At 48.5% G+C, this 15,421-nt stretch overlaps 1 protein-coding gene across 1 annotated transcript in view; it reads right to left on the bottom strand.

Annotated features, from left to right (window-relative positions):
• The window catches only part of ZNF654 (zinc finger protein 654), a 66,120-nt gene that overhangs the window by 34,063 nt on the left and 16,636 nt on the right, over positions 1-15,421 (bottom strand). Inside the window, exons 6-7 of the mRNA XM_040423252.1 lie at positions 5,894-6,033; positions 1,826-1,967 (exon numbers count right to left, since the gene is read on the bottom strand). Of these exons, the coding sequence (XP_040279186.1) occupies positions 1,826-1,967; positions 5,894-6,033 (282 nt within the window). The remainder of the gene's footprint in view (positions 1-1,825; positions 1,968-5,893; positions 6,034-15,421) is intronic.

Raw genomic sequence — 15,421 nt, 5'->3', positions numbered from 1 at the left:
TAGCTCTCTCACCCAACATCAGTAGCCGCTTAGACTGTATTTCCTGCGCTTATGTCCAGTGCGACCCACGGGTGACACACTGATTTTTACGAATAGAAAATAAAAATATAAATAAGATCGTAGAGGAATTAGTCCTGGTGAGTTCCTAGATTTAATAAATGCTTCCTATAGATCTGTATAAAAGTATAGCGTTGTTCATCCAGTAAATTCTCAGTTGGGGTATTGAATTTACTGGATGAATAACGCTATACTTTTATACAGATCTATAGGAAGCATTTATTAAATCTAGGAACTCACCAGGACTAATTCCTCTACGATCTTATTTATATTTTTATTTTATATTCATTTATCGATTTTATAAGTACCATATAGCCTGCGATTATATATATGTTTAATAAGGATTTTATGTAATAGAATACTCAATTTTGTTTGAATAAAATACATTGTTTATACAAACTCTCCATGTGCAGCTGAATGAAAGTGTGCCCTACTACTTTCTAATTTTTTTTATACCTTCTTTGAAGATTGGGTGAATTCTTCTTTGTAGGTGCACCCATTCCATTTTTTGGATTGAGAGATGAGCCTTCTCTAAATATATTTTGCGATTATGTTATAATAAATGTCTGGTAGATGCAGGGCTCTGCCATCAAACCTCTCCCGCCCCCTTCCCATTTGGATGCGGCCGTCAGGAGGGGTTGGCTGGCAGAGCTATGCCGTTTCAGTAGCTCCTACACAACTGAATGGGCCTTACGTACCAGCAAGGAGCAGGTTTCCAGTCTGAGCTGGGAATACCACTTTAGCTGCTCTTGCTCTGTGTAGTGGGCATGCATTAGGTGCCTCCAGATTTAAAATAGATGTGCTCTCATTGTTGTGTTCATGTGACTATTTTCGGTACACCCAAAGAAGTGAATGGAGAGAGCGTCACCTCTCCATTTACAGAAGCTGCGAAATGAGGGACCTCAGTCCTTGAGATAGGTGCATGTCCCAGCATTTCTCAGATATTTATGGTAAGCCCTGTGAAATTCTACAGTTTACTGCAGTTCTGTGCTGGGTTATCGGATTTCCAGCATTGCCATATTAAAGATTTATCTGTAGATGGTCTCTTCATAGAAGAGGGTCAATGTCCACAGTACATATGGGATGTGAAAGTCTGTCAAAAGAAAAGCTTTTCCTAAGATGGTCTTTTCTAACGCACTGACTGAAAAAGCCACAAGTACTCAAGTATATGTTTTGTGGTACGGTAATGGCGTGCCTCTCTGCCATACTTGCCCTGTGTTAATATACTCTAAGGCAAGCATGCTCAACCTGTGGCCCTCCAGCTGTTGCAAAACTACAACTCCCACAATGCCCTGCTTAGGCTGATAGCTGTAGGCTGTTTGGGCATGCTGGGAGTTGTAGTTTTGCAACAGCTGGATGGCCACAGGTTGAGCATGCCTGCTCTAAGGCCTCATGCACACGACTTTATTTTCGGTCAGCATCTGATCGGTATTTTTTTGCGGAACGGGTGAGGACCGATTCATTTCAATGGGGCAGCAAAAGATGCTGACAGGACACTGAGTGCTGTCTGCATCCGCATTTTCTTTCCCTGGCCCCACAAAGAATTAAAAAAAAAAAAATAGAACATGTCCTATTCTTGTCCAATTTGAGGACCAAAATGTACTTGTAACAGTGCAGGACATGTGGAAGGGCAACATGCAGGATGCATAAGGCCGTTATCTGTGTTTGGTGGACCACAAGACTGATACGGTCGTGTGCAAGAGGCCTAAAGGGAGTATTTGTATCAGCACATCTGCAAACCACACATTTATCCCCTACACGCACTCACCTCCTCTCTGATGGTTTTCATGAAGGGAAATATGGCCTTCACATTTGCAGCAATCCTCAGCATGTTGTAGCATTGCTCAACAAACGCCTCCTTGGAGGGGTTCACTTTCAGTTGAAGTTTACTCCAAATGAAAATTAATTCCCTGCAAAAAAAAAAAAAAAAAAAAATGATTAATGCAATTTCTGAATCCATAATGGAACAGATCTCATCATGTTAGGGTACTTTCACACTTGCGGCAGAGAGATCCGGCAAGCAGTTCCGTCGCCGGAACCGCTTGCTGGATCAGGCAAAACGTATGCCAACTGATGGCATTAGTAAGACTGATCAGGATCCTTATCAGTCTTAAAAATGCCTGATCAGTCGAAAAAATGCATTGAAATGCCGGATTCGTCTTTCCGGTGTCATCCGGCAAAACGGATCCGGCATTTATTTTTTTCACCTTTTTTTCAGTCTGCGCAGAAGGACGGATCCGGCACTAATACATTCCTATGGGAAAAAATGCCGGATCCGGCATTCAGGCAAGTCTTCAGTTTTTTTTGCCAGAGATAAAACCGGAGCATGCTACGGTTTTCTCTTTTGCCTGATCAGTCAAAACGACTGAACTGAAGACATCCTGAACGGATTACTCTCCATTCAGAGTGCATGGGGACATAACTAATCAGTTCTTTTCCGATATAGAGCCCCTGTGACGGAACTCTATGCAGGAAAAGAAAAAAAAACGCTAGTGTGAAAGTAGCCTTAACCTTCCTACTATAACGTTATTACATAGTTAATATGCTTGAAAAATAAAACATAATTCCATCAAGTTCAACCAAGGGATAGGCGGAGACGTGAATCCCAGAAGGAAGCGAGTGCGTTCATTCTTATCCACCGGATAGGGAATAACTATTAGAGCTGTAGAGGTCCAACCACTGGGACCCCTACAGATAAGTGGGCCCCCTGAAACAAATGGAGCAGCAGGTCAGGCATTTGGGCAACAACTGGTTTCCATTCCTGTGGATAAGGAGTAACTGGAACACCCCTTTAAGGAATAATTTGCATATTAAAGATTTCTTCTGAATGTCACGATGAATTGGGAAGTAAAAAGGTGGGCTTCTTATCATATGGGTCAGTACTTCCAGACGATCCTGGTGACAAGTGCCCTTTTAACAGCACTTGTCCTAGTTTTTATTATTTACAGCCATCTTAGATCCTGCATCAACCCCTTTCCCTCACTAGATACAGTTTATGCAAATCTAAATGGTCTAATTATCCCGGGAGTAATGTCCCAGATTTCACCACTGCATAAACTGGCCATTTATAAGGAAGTAATTAAAATGATCTTGTTTATAGGAATCCGGAACCTGGAAGTCAAGACCTGGTACAGATGACAGATGCAAACCTGAGCTAGAAAGGACTAACTTAATGTCAGAACATTTTACACAGCTTAGGCTACTTTCACACTCGCGTTTTGGGCAGATCGGTCATGTATTATCTGTAACATAGCCAAGACTGATCAGTCATGAACTCCATTGAAAGTCAATGGGAGACAGATCAGTTTTCTATTGTGCCAGATTGTGTCAGAAAACGGATCCGTCTCCATTGACTTACATTGTGTGCCAGGACGTTTGGCTCAGTTTCGTCAAGCAGGCAGCGTTTTGGTGTCCGCCTCCAGAGCGGAATGGAGACTGAACGGAAGCAAACTGATGCATTCTGAGCGGATCCTTTTCCATTCAGAATGCATTAGGGCAAAACTGATCCATTTTGGGCCGCTTGTGAGAGCCCTGAACGGATCTGAAAAACGGAAAGCCTAAACACGAGAAAGTAGACTTAGATCCTGGTACCATATTAGCTTTCAAATAATCCCAAGCTTAATCTAGGTACAATATTTGGGGTGCAGCACTCATTTGAAAAAGTGGAGCAGGATGAAAAGTGTTACTATGGAGTGGGAGTGCTGTGAAGAAAGGTCACAGCCCATTACTGTTGTCTCTCCCTGTACAGCCTCCAGTAATCCAGGAACCCATCTACATGTCATCACCCTCAGGTTGTCACAGAAAGGGGTATCTTACTTCTACTCAGAAGAACAGCTGTACTGTAATCAGGACAACCGCTGGGACTCATGTTAGCAGCATCAGGACCGCCGACAATCTTTGGCCAAGTCAGTTCTGGTGAATATGTGAAGATATCTGCTGCAGACATAGGAGTGCGTGGCATCCATCAGCTCTGTACATGTATCTCAGCTCTGTATGTTTAATATGTTTCATGTATTTAAGGTGCATTGGGATGTGCTGACTGACCCATACTTTGCAGTTAGTACTGGAGCTGTGGCTGACACCTCAGTCGTGCACTCCTGACCAGCTCGTCTGCCCCATAGGCTGATTTTAATTAGTGTGAGAATATAGCTTGGCCTGCTCTCCCTCACTCACTGGAAGCCATTTGGCACTAGGAGAGGTATAGGGTGGACTCTCATTGCATTCTTTGGTGGCCATTTGGCACCAGGAATGGTGTGGAGAGGGCCCGGCATGCATGTTGGTACCTGCATTCCTTGGATATAATGGAGGCCATTTTGGCACCCAAGATGACAGAAATTAAAGCAGGCCCAGCATGCATGTGGAACCTACACTCCCTGAATTGTATGGTAGCCGTCATGGCACATAACAGGTAGAATTTAGTGTTAGGAACCCGTCTTACAGAGATCGCCTTGACGTGTGGCAGACGGGCTAAAAAAAATTTGTACAGAATGTATTTGCCAAGCATCTCTAATTTATAAGTATAGCATTAGCAATTATTATGCATTTTTGTACTTTATTTGGTTTGCAGAGAGCTGTTGCATTGCATGTTTTGTTTTAAGCCACGAGCAAGAATTTGCATTTATAATATTTTTTGCAAGAAGGCGTGCACGATTGTTGTGCTGGGTGGCATTTTCACAGTATGCCTGATCTAGTCTCAGAAATGTATGGGTATGGAGGGTGTCATAACGGATGAAGATGGTTGTATTATCAGTAACTGAAGCGGTTTTGCTGAGCACTGCCGGATCCAGCAAAAACGCCAGTGTGAAAGTAGCCTTAAAAAGGACCGGTCGCCTCTCCTAACATGTCTTTCAGTAAAGCCTTATTCACACATCAGTGATTTACATCAGTAATTGTGATCCAAAACCAGGTGTGGAGGTTAGACAGAACAGGTGCAGATCTTTCCCTTATACCTCATGTCTGTGGAGGCTCCAATCCTAAGGTATACAGGAAAGAGCTGCACCTGTTCTGTGTAACCTCCACACCTGGTTTTGGATCACAATCACTGATGTGTGAATGAGGCATTACTATTAGCATTCCACCTGTAATACCAGTTCTGGAGCATCTATTCGTATGACTTGATGTGCCATTCCTGCTATAAGTTATGATCGAATTAATAGCAGTTCACAGCAAAGGTCCAGCTGGTTGTCACCATGACTATCCAATCGGTGCTGCCAGTGTCAGATGGTGCAGGGACACACCTCCAACTGACAACACCCATCTGGACCTTCATTGCAAACTGCTAACAATTCACTCATAACTGCTAGCAGGAATAACATAAGAATGGAACATCAGAGTCCTAATAGATGTCCCAGACTGTCTATTAAACGGGGGCAGAAGTAGTTGCCAAAGCAGACATGTCAGGGAAGGTGATGGGTCCTCTTCAATGTGTCTGTCCACTCCTTTTATACAGCAAGAAGCTCTGCCTACTTCACAATTGATGAAGCTGTGAACCTCCGGTGCAGGACTACTGTAGAGCAGCTGATAGCCAGGGGTGTGAAGTGTCAGACTTACGACCAGCCTGGATATAAATACGGAGGTTATGTTCACTTGTGGTCATTCTGCTGCAGAACTTTTGCAGCTGTTGCATGCATTTTTACAAACCCCTTTTAGATGTATGAAAGAGCTGCAGAAATTCATTTAACAACCTGCCACAAGTGAACCCTAAAGTGACCAAAAAAGAAAAAACGGGGGCAGCACTAAGATAGCAAATTCTGTATACACCTGCCGTGTCGGAAAATGTTCACTGGGAGAGAAGGGAGGTGATTTTTAAAATTACCAGCTTCTCCCGGACACTTACCAAATGCAATACATTTTTCCAGTTTGCAACTGTGTGATGAGAAAAGCCTCGCTCAGCTGCAGTGCCAGCGCCGTTTTACCTGCCTTTTCAATATTGCAGATAATTCTAACTCCGTCACTGCAGTCTAGTCTCAGGACGTGCTGTAAAAGGGAAGAAACGGATTAGAAATATAGAACAGACTTAGCTTTCATTTGAGAGTATGCACATTAAAATTGGATAAAAAATAAAAAAAACATCCGAGAAACTGCTACTCTATTAGGAGTGGCAAAGTCTATAGTTTGGTACATCCTGAGAAAGAAAAAAAGCGCTGGTGACCTCAACAATGCAAAAAAAACTGGACGCCCACGGAAGACAACAGTGGTGGATGATCGCAGAATAATTACCATGGTGAAGAGAAAGCCCTTCACAACAGCCGACCAAGTGAACAACACTCTCCAGGATATAGGCGTATCAATATCCAAATCTACCATAAAGAGAAGACTGCATGGAAGCCACCCAGAGGGTTCACTGCCCAATGCAAGCCACTCATAAGCCTCAAGAATATGAAGGCTAGATTGGATTCTGTTAAAAACAAACAAAAAAAAAAAAACACACACACCTTAAACAGCACACTTCTAGAAGAACATTCTTTGGATAGATGAAACCAAGATTAACCTCTACCAGAATGATGGAAAGAAAAAAGTATGGCGAAGGCATGGTACAGCTCATGATCCAAAGCCAGCACTCCAGATAGCGACCAAAATTTGCAGATGGCGACAAGGCTTTTTAGCCTTGTTGCCATTTGAGACAGGGCTGCTGTGCTGTAAATGAATATTGTGGCAGGGCATGGGGGATTGGGGGGGGGGGGGGGGGGGGGTTGATGGAAAAAGCATTTGTCATGGAGGTCTGTGTCAAATGGAGGAAAGAGAAGGTCTACATGACAGTAGATGTAATAGGTATGTGGTGCTGTATTCTCCTATATGTAGTGCTGGCGCATTACTGTGACCTGCATCTCATCTTTTATTTTACTTTTTATTATAAATATTTTCATTTGGCGACTAAATTTCAGTTAAGGAGCCAATGGCTCCTTTTTATTTATTTTTAGTCCACAGCACTGAAAGCATACCACGTCATCTGTAAAACACGGCGGAGGCAGTGTAATGGCTTGGGCATGCATGGCTGCCAGTGGCACTGGGTCCCTAGTGTTTATTGATGATGTGACACAGGACAGAAGCATCCGGATGAATTCTGGGGTTGTCAGAGACATACTGTGCGCTCAAATCCAGCCAAATGCAGCAAACTGATTGGTCGGCGTTTCATAATACAGATGGACAACGACCCAAAACATAAAGCCAAAGCAACCCACATGTTTATTACAGCAAAGAAGTGAAATATTCTTGACTGGCCGAGTCAGTCGCCGGATCTGAACCCAATAGAGCATTTCACTTGTTAAAGACTAAACTTCAGACACAAAAGGCCACAAACAAACAGCAACTGAACACCGCTGCAGTAAAGACCTGGCCGAGCATTAAAAAGGAGGAATCACAGCATCTGGTGATGTCCATGAGTTCAAGACTTCTGGCAGTCATTGCCAACAAAGGGTTTTCAACCAAGTATTAGACATTAACATTTTATTTACAATTATTTAATGTCCAATTACTTTTGAGCCCCTGAAATGAAGTGATTGAGTTTAACCCCTTAGGGACCGGGCTAATTTTCACCTTAAAGACCCGGCCATTTTTTTGCAAATCTGACCAGTGTCACTTTATGTGGTGATAACTTTTAAACGCTTTGACTTATCCAGGCCATTCTGAGATCGTTTTTTTCGTCACATATTGTACTTCATGACACTGGTAAAATGGAGTCAAAAAAATTCATTTTTATTTATAAAAAAAAATAAATACCAAATTTACCAAAAATGTGGAAAAATGTGCAAATTTCTATTTTTCTACTTCTATAATACATAGTAATACCTACAAAAATAGTTACCGTATTTTTCGCCCTATAAGACGCACCGGCCCATAAGACGCACCTAGGTTTTTGGGGAGGAAAATAAGAAAAAAATATATTTTTAACCAAAAGGTGTGCTTTTGGTGGGTTTGGAACTAATGGTGGTCTGTGGATGACGGACACTGTTATGGAGGGGGATCTGTGGATGACGGACACTGTTATGGAGGGGGATCTGTGGATGACGGACACTGTTATGGAGGGGGATCTGTGGATGACGGACACTGTTATGGAGGGGGATCTGTGGATGACGGACACTGTTATGGAGGGGGATCTGTGGATGACGGACACTGTTATGGAGGGGGATCTGTGGATGACGGACACTGTTATGGAGGGGGATCTGTGGATGACGGACACTGTTATGGAGGGGGATCTGTGGATGACGGACACTGTTATGGAGGGGGATCTGTGGATGACGGACACTGTTATGGAGGGGGATCTGTGGATGACGGACACTGTTATGGAGGGGGATCTGTGGATGACGGACACTGTTATGGAGGGGGATCTGTGGATGACGGACACTGTTATGGAGGGGGATCTGTGGATGACGGACACTGTTATGGAGGGGGATCTGTGGATGACGGACACTGTTATGGAGGGGGATCTGTGGATGACGGACACTGTTATGGAGGGGGATCTGTGGATGACGGACACTGTTATGGAGGGGGATCTGTGGATGACGGACACTGTTATGGAGGGGGATCTGTGGATGACGGACACTGTTATGGAGGGGGATCTGTGGATGACGGACACTGTTATGGAGGGGGATCTGTGGATGACGGACACTGTTATGGAGGGGGATCTGTGGATGACGGACACTGTTATGGAGGGGGATCTGTGGATGACGGACACTGTTATGGAGGGGGATCTGTGGATGACGGACACTGTTATGGAGGGGGATCTGTGGATGACGGACACTGTTATGGAGGGGGATCTGTGGATGACGGACACTGTTATGGAGGGGGATCTGTGGATGACGGACACTGTTATGGAGGGGGATCTGTGGATGACGGACACTGTTATGGAGGGGGATCTGTGGATGACGGACACTGTTATGGAGGGGGATCTGTGGATGACGGACACTGTTATGGAGGGGGATCTGTGGATGACGGACACTGTTATGGAGGGGGATCTGTGGATGACGGACACTGTTATGGAGGGGGATCTGTGGATGACGGACACTGTTATGGAGGGGGATCTGTGGATGACGGACACTGTTATGGAGGGGGATCTGTGGATGACGGACACTGTTATGGAGGGGGATCTGTGGATGACGGACACTGTTATGGAGGGGGATCTGTGGATGACGGACACTGTTATGGAGGGGGATCTGTGGATGACGGACACTGTTATGGAGGGGGATCTGTGGATGACGGACACTGTTATGGAGGGGGATCTGTGGATGACGGACACTGTTATGGGGGGGGGGATCTGTGGATGACGGACACTGTTATGGGGGGGGGGATCTGTGGATGACGGACACTGTTATGGGGGGGGGGATCTGTGGATGACGGACACTGTTATGGGGGGGGGATCTGTGGATGACGGACACTGTTATGGGGGGGGGATCTGTGGATGACGGACACTGTTATGGGGGGGGATCTGTGGATGACGGACACTGTTATGGGGGGGGGGGATCTGTGGATGACGGACACTGTTATGGGGGGGGGGGATCTGTGGATGACGGACACTGTTATGGGGGGGGGATCTGTGGATGACGGACACTGTTATGGGGGGGGGATCTGTGGATGACGGACACTGTTATGGGGGGGATCTGTGGATGACGGACACTGTTATGGGGGGGGGGGGGGATCTGTGGATGACGGACACTGTTATGGGGGGGGGGGATCTGTGGATGACGGACACTGTTATGGGGGGGGGGGATCTGTGGATGACGGACACTGTTATGGGGGGGATCTGTGGATGATGGACACTGTTATGGGGGGGATCTGTGGATGACGGACACTGTTATGGGGGGGGATCTGTGGATGACGGACACTGTTATGGGGGGGGGGATCTGTGGACGGCTGGCACTGTTACAGGGGGGGGGGGGGTCTGTGGCTGGCACTGTTACAGGGGGGGGGGGGGATCTGTGGCTGGCACTGTTACAGGGGGGGGGGGGTCTGTGGCTGGCACTGTTACAGGGGGGGGATCTGTGGCTGGCACTGTTACAGGGGGGGGGGATCTGTGGCTGGCACTGTTACAGGGGGGGGGGGGATCTGTGGCTGGCACTGTTACAGGGGGGGGGAGAATCTGTGGCTGGCACTGTTACAGGGGGGGGGGAATCTGTGGCTGGCACTGTTACAGGGGGGATCTGTGGCTGGCAGTGCTACAGGTGGGGGGGGGGGGGGGGATCTGTGGCTGGCACTGTTATATATGTGCCATCCACAGACATGTTATCCACAGACACCCCCCCCCCCCCGCCGCAGTATACAAATATTAAATGTCTTATTCAATTAAAAATTATTACACATGCCCCCTCACTCCTAGTAGTCCCGTACATCCTAATAGCTTCAGTACAATGCCGGCAGGCAGGCCGGCGCGTCACTCACTGACGTCACTTGCCTGCGCTGCCTGCTTCATTCATAAAGTATTTGGCGCAGGCATGTGGCATCAGGGAGTTACGTTGTCGCCCGGCCTGCCGGCATTGTACAGAAGCTATTAGGATGTACGGTAATATTAGGAGTTGGGGGGCATGTTTAATAACTTTTAATTGAATAAGACATTTTATATTTGTGCAGCACTGGAGCAGCGGGGCTATAGTACAATGACTGCACCGCCCCACCGCAATTGCCGGCCCCCAGCTCCTCCTCCCAGTCCCTCCCCCGCTCGCTTGTACATCGCAAACTGCGATGTTAAACTGTCAGCATTCGCCCCATAAGACGCAGGGGCATTTCCCCCCCATTTTTTGGGGGGAAAAAGTGCGTCTTATGGGGGGAAAAATACGGTATTACTTTACATTCCCAATATGTCTACTTCATGTTAGGATCATTTTGGGAATGACATTTTATTTTTTGGGGATGTTACAAGGCTTAGAAGAAGTTTAGAAGCAATTCTTGAAAGGTTTCCGAAATTTTCAAAAACCCACTTTTTAAAAGGACCAGTTCAGGTCTGAAGTCACTTTGTGAGGCTTACATAATAGAAACCACCCAAAAATGACCCCATTCTAGAAACTACACCCATCAAGGTATTCAAAAAGGAGATTTTTTGTGAAACTCACCTGTAAAATCTTTTTCTCGTCTTTTTCATTGGGGGACACAGACCATGGGTATAGCTTAGGCCATTACTAGGAGGAGACACTATGCAAATAAGAAAAACAGCTCCTCCTCCACCAGCTATACCCCCATGCTCCAACAGGAGGACCTCAGTGCGTGCAAAAGCAGTAGGAGACCAAAAAATATTAACAAAGAAAAACAGAACCGAGGAATACCGCCATCGGGCCGTTAACCATAAGGTCCCAACAGAATTGAACCAACCCCTCCTGCAACAGACAAGAATGGGTGGGAGCTGTGTCCCCCAATGGAAAAGATGAGAAAAAGATTTTACAGGTGAGTTTCACAAAAAATCTCCTTTTCTCGCCCATTCCATTGGGGGACACAGACCATGGGACGTCCTAGAGCAGTCCATGGGGTGGTAAAGACCAGCACCTCCAGAGGGAAACGTCCAACGGTTAAACAGGAACCACAGCCTGCAATACCTTGCGTCCGAGGGCAGAATCAGCCGAAGCCACAGAGTGCAGCTGGTAGAACTTTGTAAAGGTATGCAAGGACGACCAGGTGGCCGCCTTACAAAGCTGTGATGCAGAGGCTCGATTGCGCCTAGCCCAGGAGGCCGCCCTGGTGGAGTGCGCGGTAACCCCCGCTAGGGGAACCCTACCCCGGGACCGATAGGCCATGGCAATAGCCGACCGAATCCACCGAGCCACAGTGACCTTGGAGGCCGCCAGACCCTTACGAGGCCCCTCGGGAACCACAAAAAGGGAGTCCGAGCGGCGAAATGGGGCAGTAACCGACAGGTACACCCGCACAGTGCGGACAACATCTAGAGAATGGAGAGCGCGCTCCTTGGGGTTCGCCGGGGAGGGGCAAAAGGAGGGCAGGACTATGTCCTCATTAAGGTGGAAGGCGGAGACCACCTTGGGCAAAAAAGAAGGGACTGGGCGCAGTACCACCTTATCCTTGTGGAAGACCAAAAAGGGCTCCTTAGAGGAAAGGGCGGCCTGCTCCGATACCCTCCTGATAGAGGTGATGGCCACCAAAAAGACCACCTTCCAGGTGAGAAGACTCAGGAAAATTTCCCTCAGGGGCTCAAAGGGAGCCGCCTGGAGGGAAGACAAAACCAGGTTCAGATCCCAGGGGGGCAGAGGAGGGACATACGGAGGGACCGAATGCGCCACCCCCTGTAGGAAGGTCCTCACCGGACCGAGCAGAACAAGAGACCGCTGAAAGAAAATGGCCAGAGCGGAGACCTGACCCTTCAGAGAGCTCAGGGACATTCCCATCTCAAGGCCCAACTGGAGAAAGAAGAGGACCACTGGAACAGAGAAACGAAGGGGAAAAACACCTATCTTCTCGCGAAAGGCCTTCCAGGTACGATAATATATCCGGGAGGAAGCTCGCTTCCTGGCCTTGATCATGGTCTTCACGACGGAGTCTGAGAAGCCCCTCTTCTTCAAGATGGTGGTCTCAACAGCCACGCCGTTAAACGAAGTGGCTGTAAATTCTGGTGGAAGAGCGGTCCTTGAGACAGCAGGTCCTCCCTGAGAGGAAGAGGCCACGGAATGTCTGCCAGCATCCGAGTGACCTCCGAGAACCAGGCGCGGCGAGGCCAATCGGGGGCAATGAGGATGGTCGGGATTCCTTCTGCCGCGACCCTGCGAAGAACCTTTGGGAGTAGAGGCACTGGTGGGAAGACAGAGGAGTGCGAAGTCTTGCCACGGAGACACCAGAGCGTCCACCCCATACGCCTTCGGATCCCGAGCTCGGGCCAGGAACGTGGGAACCTTGTTGTTGAACCTGGACGCCATCAAGTCCATGTCCGGGCGACCCCAACGGCGACAGACGTCCTCGAATACGTCTGGATGCAGAGACCACTCTCCCGGATCCACCCTGTTGCGGCTGAGAAAGTCTGCCGTCCAGTTTTCGACCCCTGGGATGTACACTGCACACAGTATTGGAACGTGAGCCTCCGCCCACTGGAGGATCCTTTTCACCTACTGCATCACCGTCCGGCTGCGGGTCCCGCCCTGATGATTGATGTAGGCCACGGCTATGGCATTGTCCGACTGGACCCTTACCGGGAGACCCGCTAGGAGAGGGGTCCAATGAGACAGAGAGAGGAAAATTGCTCTGAGCTCCAGTATGTTGATCGGAAGGCGTGCTTCCACCTCTGACCACACCCCCTGAACCGTCCGAGCCCGGAGAACGCCACCCCAACCCAGAAGACCGGCGTCGGTGGTGACGACTGTCCAGGAGATTGGGAGGAAGGATCTCCCCGAAGTCAGATTCTGAGGGGACAGCCACCACGGGAGTTCCATGCGAACCCGAGGAGGTAGGCGGATCCGAGAGTCCAGACCCCGCAATGTCCTGTCCCAGAAGGACAGGATCGCCTGCTGCAGAGGCCGAGTGTGAAACTGGGCAAAGGGGACTGGATCGAAGGAGGCCACCATAAGCCCCAGAACCTGCATGCACTCCCGGATGGAGAGACACTGGGAGTGCAGAAGGCGAGACACCGACTCCCGTATCCGAGAGTACTTGTAATCCGGAAGGAATACCTGGGCTGCAGTGGTGTCCATAATCACCCCCAGGAAGGTCACCCTCTGGGAAGGTTGGAGAGAGGACTTCGGGAAATTGATCAGCCAGCCGAACTGTTGCAGAGTCTGAATAGTGATACCGACACGCTGTCTTCGGCCTGGGACGAGAGGGAGCCTTTATCAGTATGTCGTCCAGGTAGGGCAACAGAGATATGCCTCTGGCACGGAGAAGCGCCATGAGCGGCGCCAAGATCTTTGTGAATACCCGAGGGGCTGTCGCCAGCCCAAAGGGAAGGGCGACGAACTGATAATGACAGCCGCCAATGGCGAAGCGCAGGAATCTGTGGTGAGATTCTGCGATAGAGACATGCAGATAGGCGTCCCGGATGTCCACCGACGCGAGGAACTCCCCTGGAAGAAGAGAAGAAATAACGGAGTGGAGGGATTCCATTCGGAATCTCCGCACCCGCAGGGACTGGTTTAATAGCTTCAGGTCTAGGACCGGACGCACTGATCCCTCCTTCGGTACTACAAAAAGAGATTTGAGTAGAACCCTGCGCCCTGTTCCTCCAGAGGAACTGGGGCAACTACTCCCCGGTCCAGAAGGGAAGAGACCGCTTGTAAAAGGGCCGAGACTCGGGCCGGATCCCCCGGAACACGAGAAGGAAAGAAACGTTCCGGAGGCCTGGAAACAAATTCTATTTTGTAACCGGAAGTCACAATTTCCAGGGCCCAGACTTGCTGAAAGGAGAGCAGACGGCCCTTCAGGCGGAGGACTGCTTGGGAGCCGTGGGTCGGGCAGAACTCCCCTGGAATTGTTCCCGCGGGCGCCAGGAAGGTTGGGGCTTAAAGGAAGGCTTCTTGCGGGAGTCCTGAGAGCCTCCGGAGGAGGGGGCTGTCGCAGACCTGGAGGAGGAGAAGTGCCGAAAGGACTGGTTTCTAGGGCCAGAGGGCCGAGCTCTGAAGGCGCGCTTGGATCTAGATTGAGGCAGGTGGATGCTCTTGCCCCCCGTAGCGTCCGAGATAATCTCTTCCAGCTTAGCACCGAAGAGCCAGGAGCCCGCAAAGGGGAGGCTAGTGAGGGAACGCTTGGAAGAAGAGTCGGCGTCCCAGACCTTCAACCTGGCACAAGGAGTGGCAGTGATCTGGATAGAGGGCAGGAGTAGGTGACCCTGGATCTGTTAGGCCACCGGAGCTGCAGGTCAAGCCCGGTTCCACTTATCTTCTGGGGGGAAAGGGAGGTAGCCGGGGACGTCCATTCGACCCCGGCGCTCACTCCACTGAGAGACCAGGGACGCACCATGCGACCCTGCGTCCTCTGTTGAGAAAAAATCAAACAGGAGTAGAAAAAAACTACAGGGACAACCCTGCAGGAGTGGTTTTTCTTATTTGCATAGTGTCTCCTCCTAGTAATGGCCTAAGCTATACCCATGGTCTGTGTCCCCCAATGGAATAGGCGAAAAACTGATTTTACTAACTTTGTTAACCCTTTAGGTGTTCCACAAGAATTAATGGAAAATAGAGATACAATTTCAAAATTTCACTTTTTTTTGGCAGATTTTCCATTTTAAGATTTTTTTTTTCCAGTTACAAAGCAAGGGTTAACAGCCAAACAAAACTCAATATTTTGGGCCCTGATTCTCTAGTTTACAGAAACACCCCATTTGTTGTCGTAAACTGTTGTACGAGCACACGGCAGGGCAGAAGGAAAGGAATGCCATACGGTTTTTGGAAGGCAGATTTTGCTGGACTGTTTTTTTTTACACCATGTCCCATTTGAAGCCCCCCTG

This window comes from Bufo bufo, chromosome 3 (assembly GCF_905171765.1).
Source record: "Bufo bufo chromosome 3, aBufBuf1.1, whole genome shotgun sequence".
Taxonomy (NCBI): domain Eukaryota; kingdom Metazoa; phylum Chordata; class Amphibia; order Anura; family Bufonidae; genus Bufo; species Bufo bufo.
This window is presented reverse-complemented; position numbering and strand designations above follow the sequence as displayed.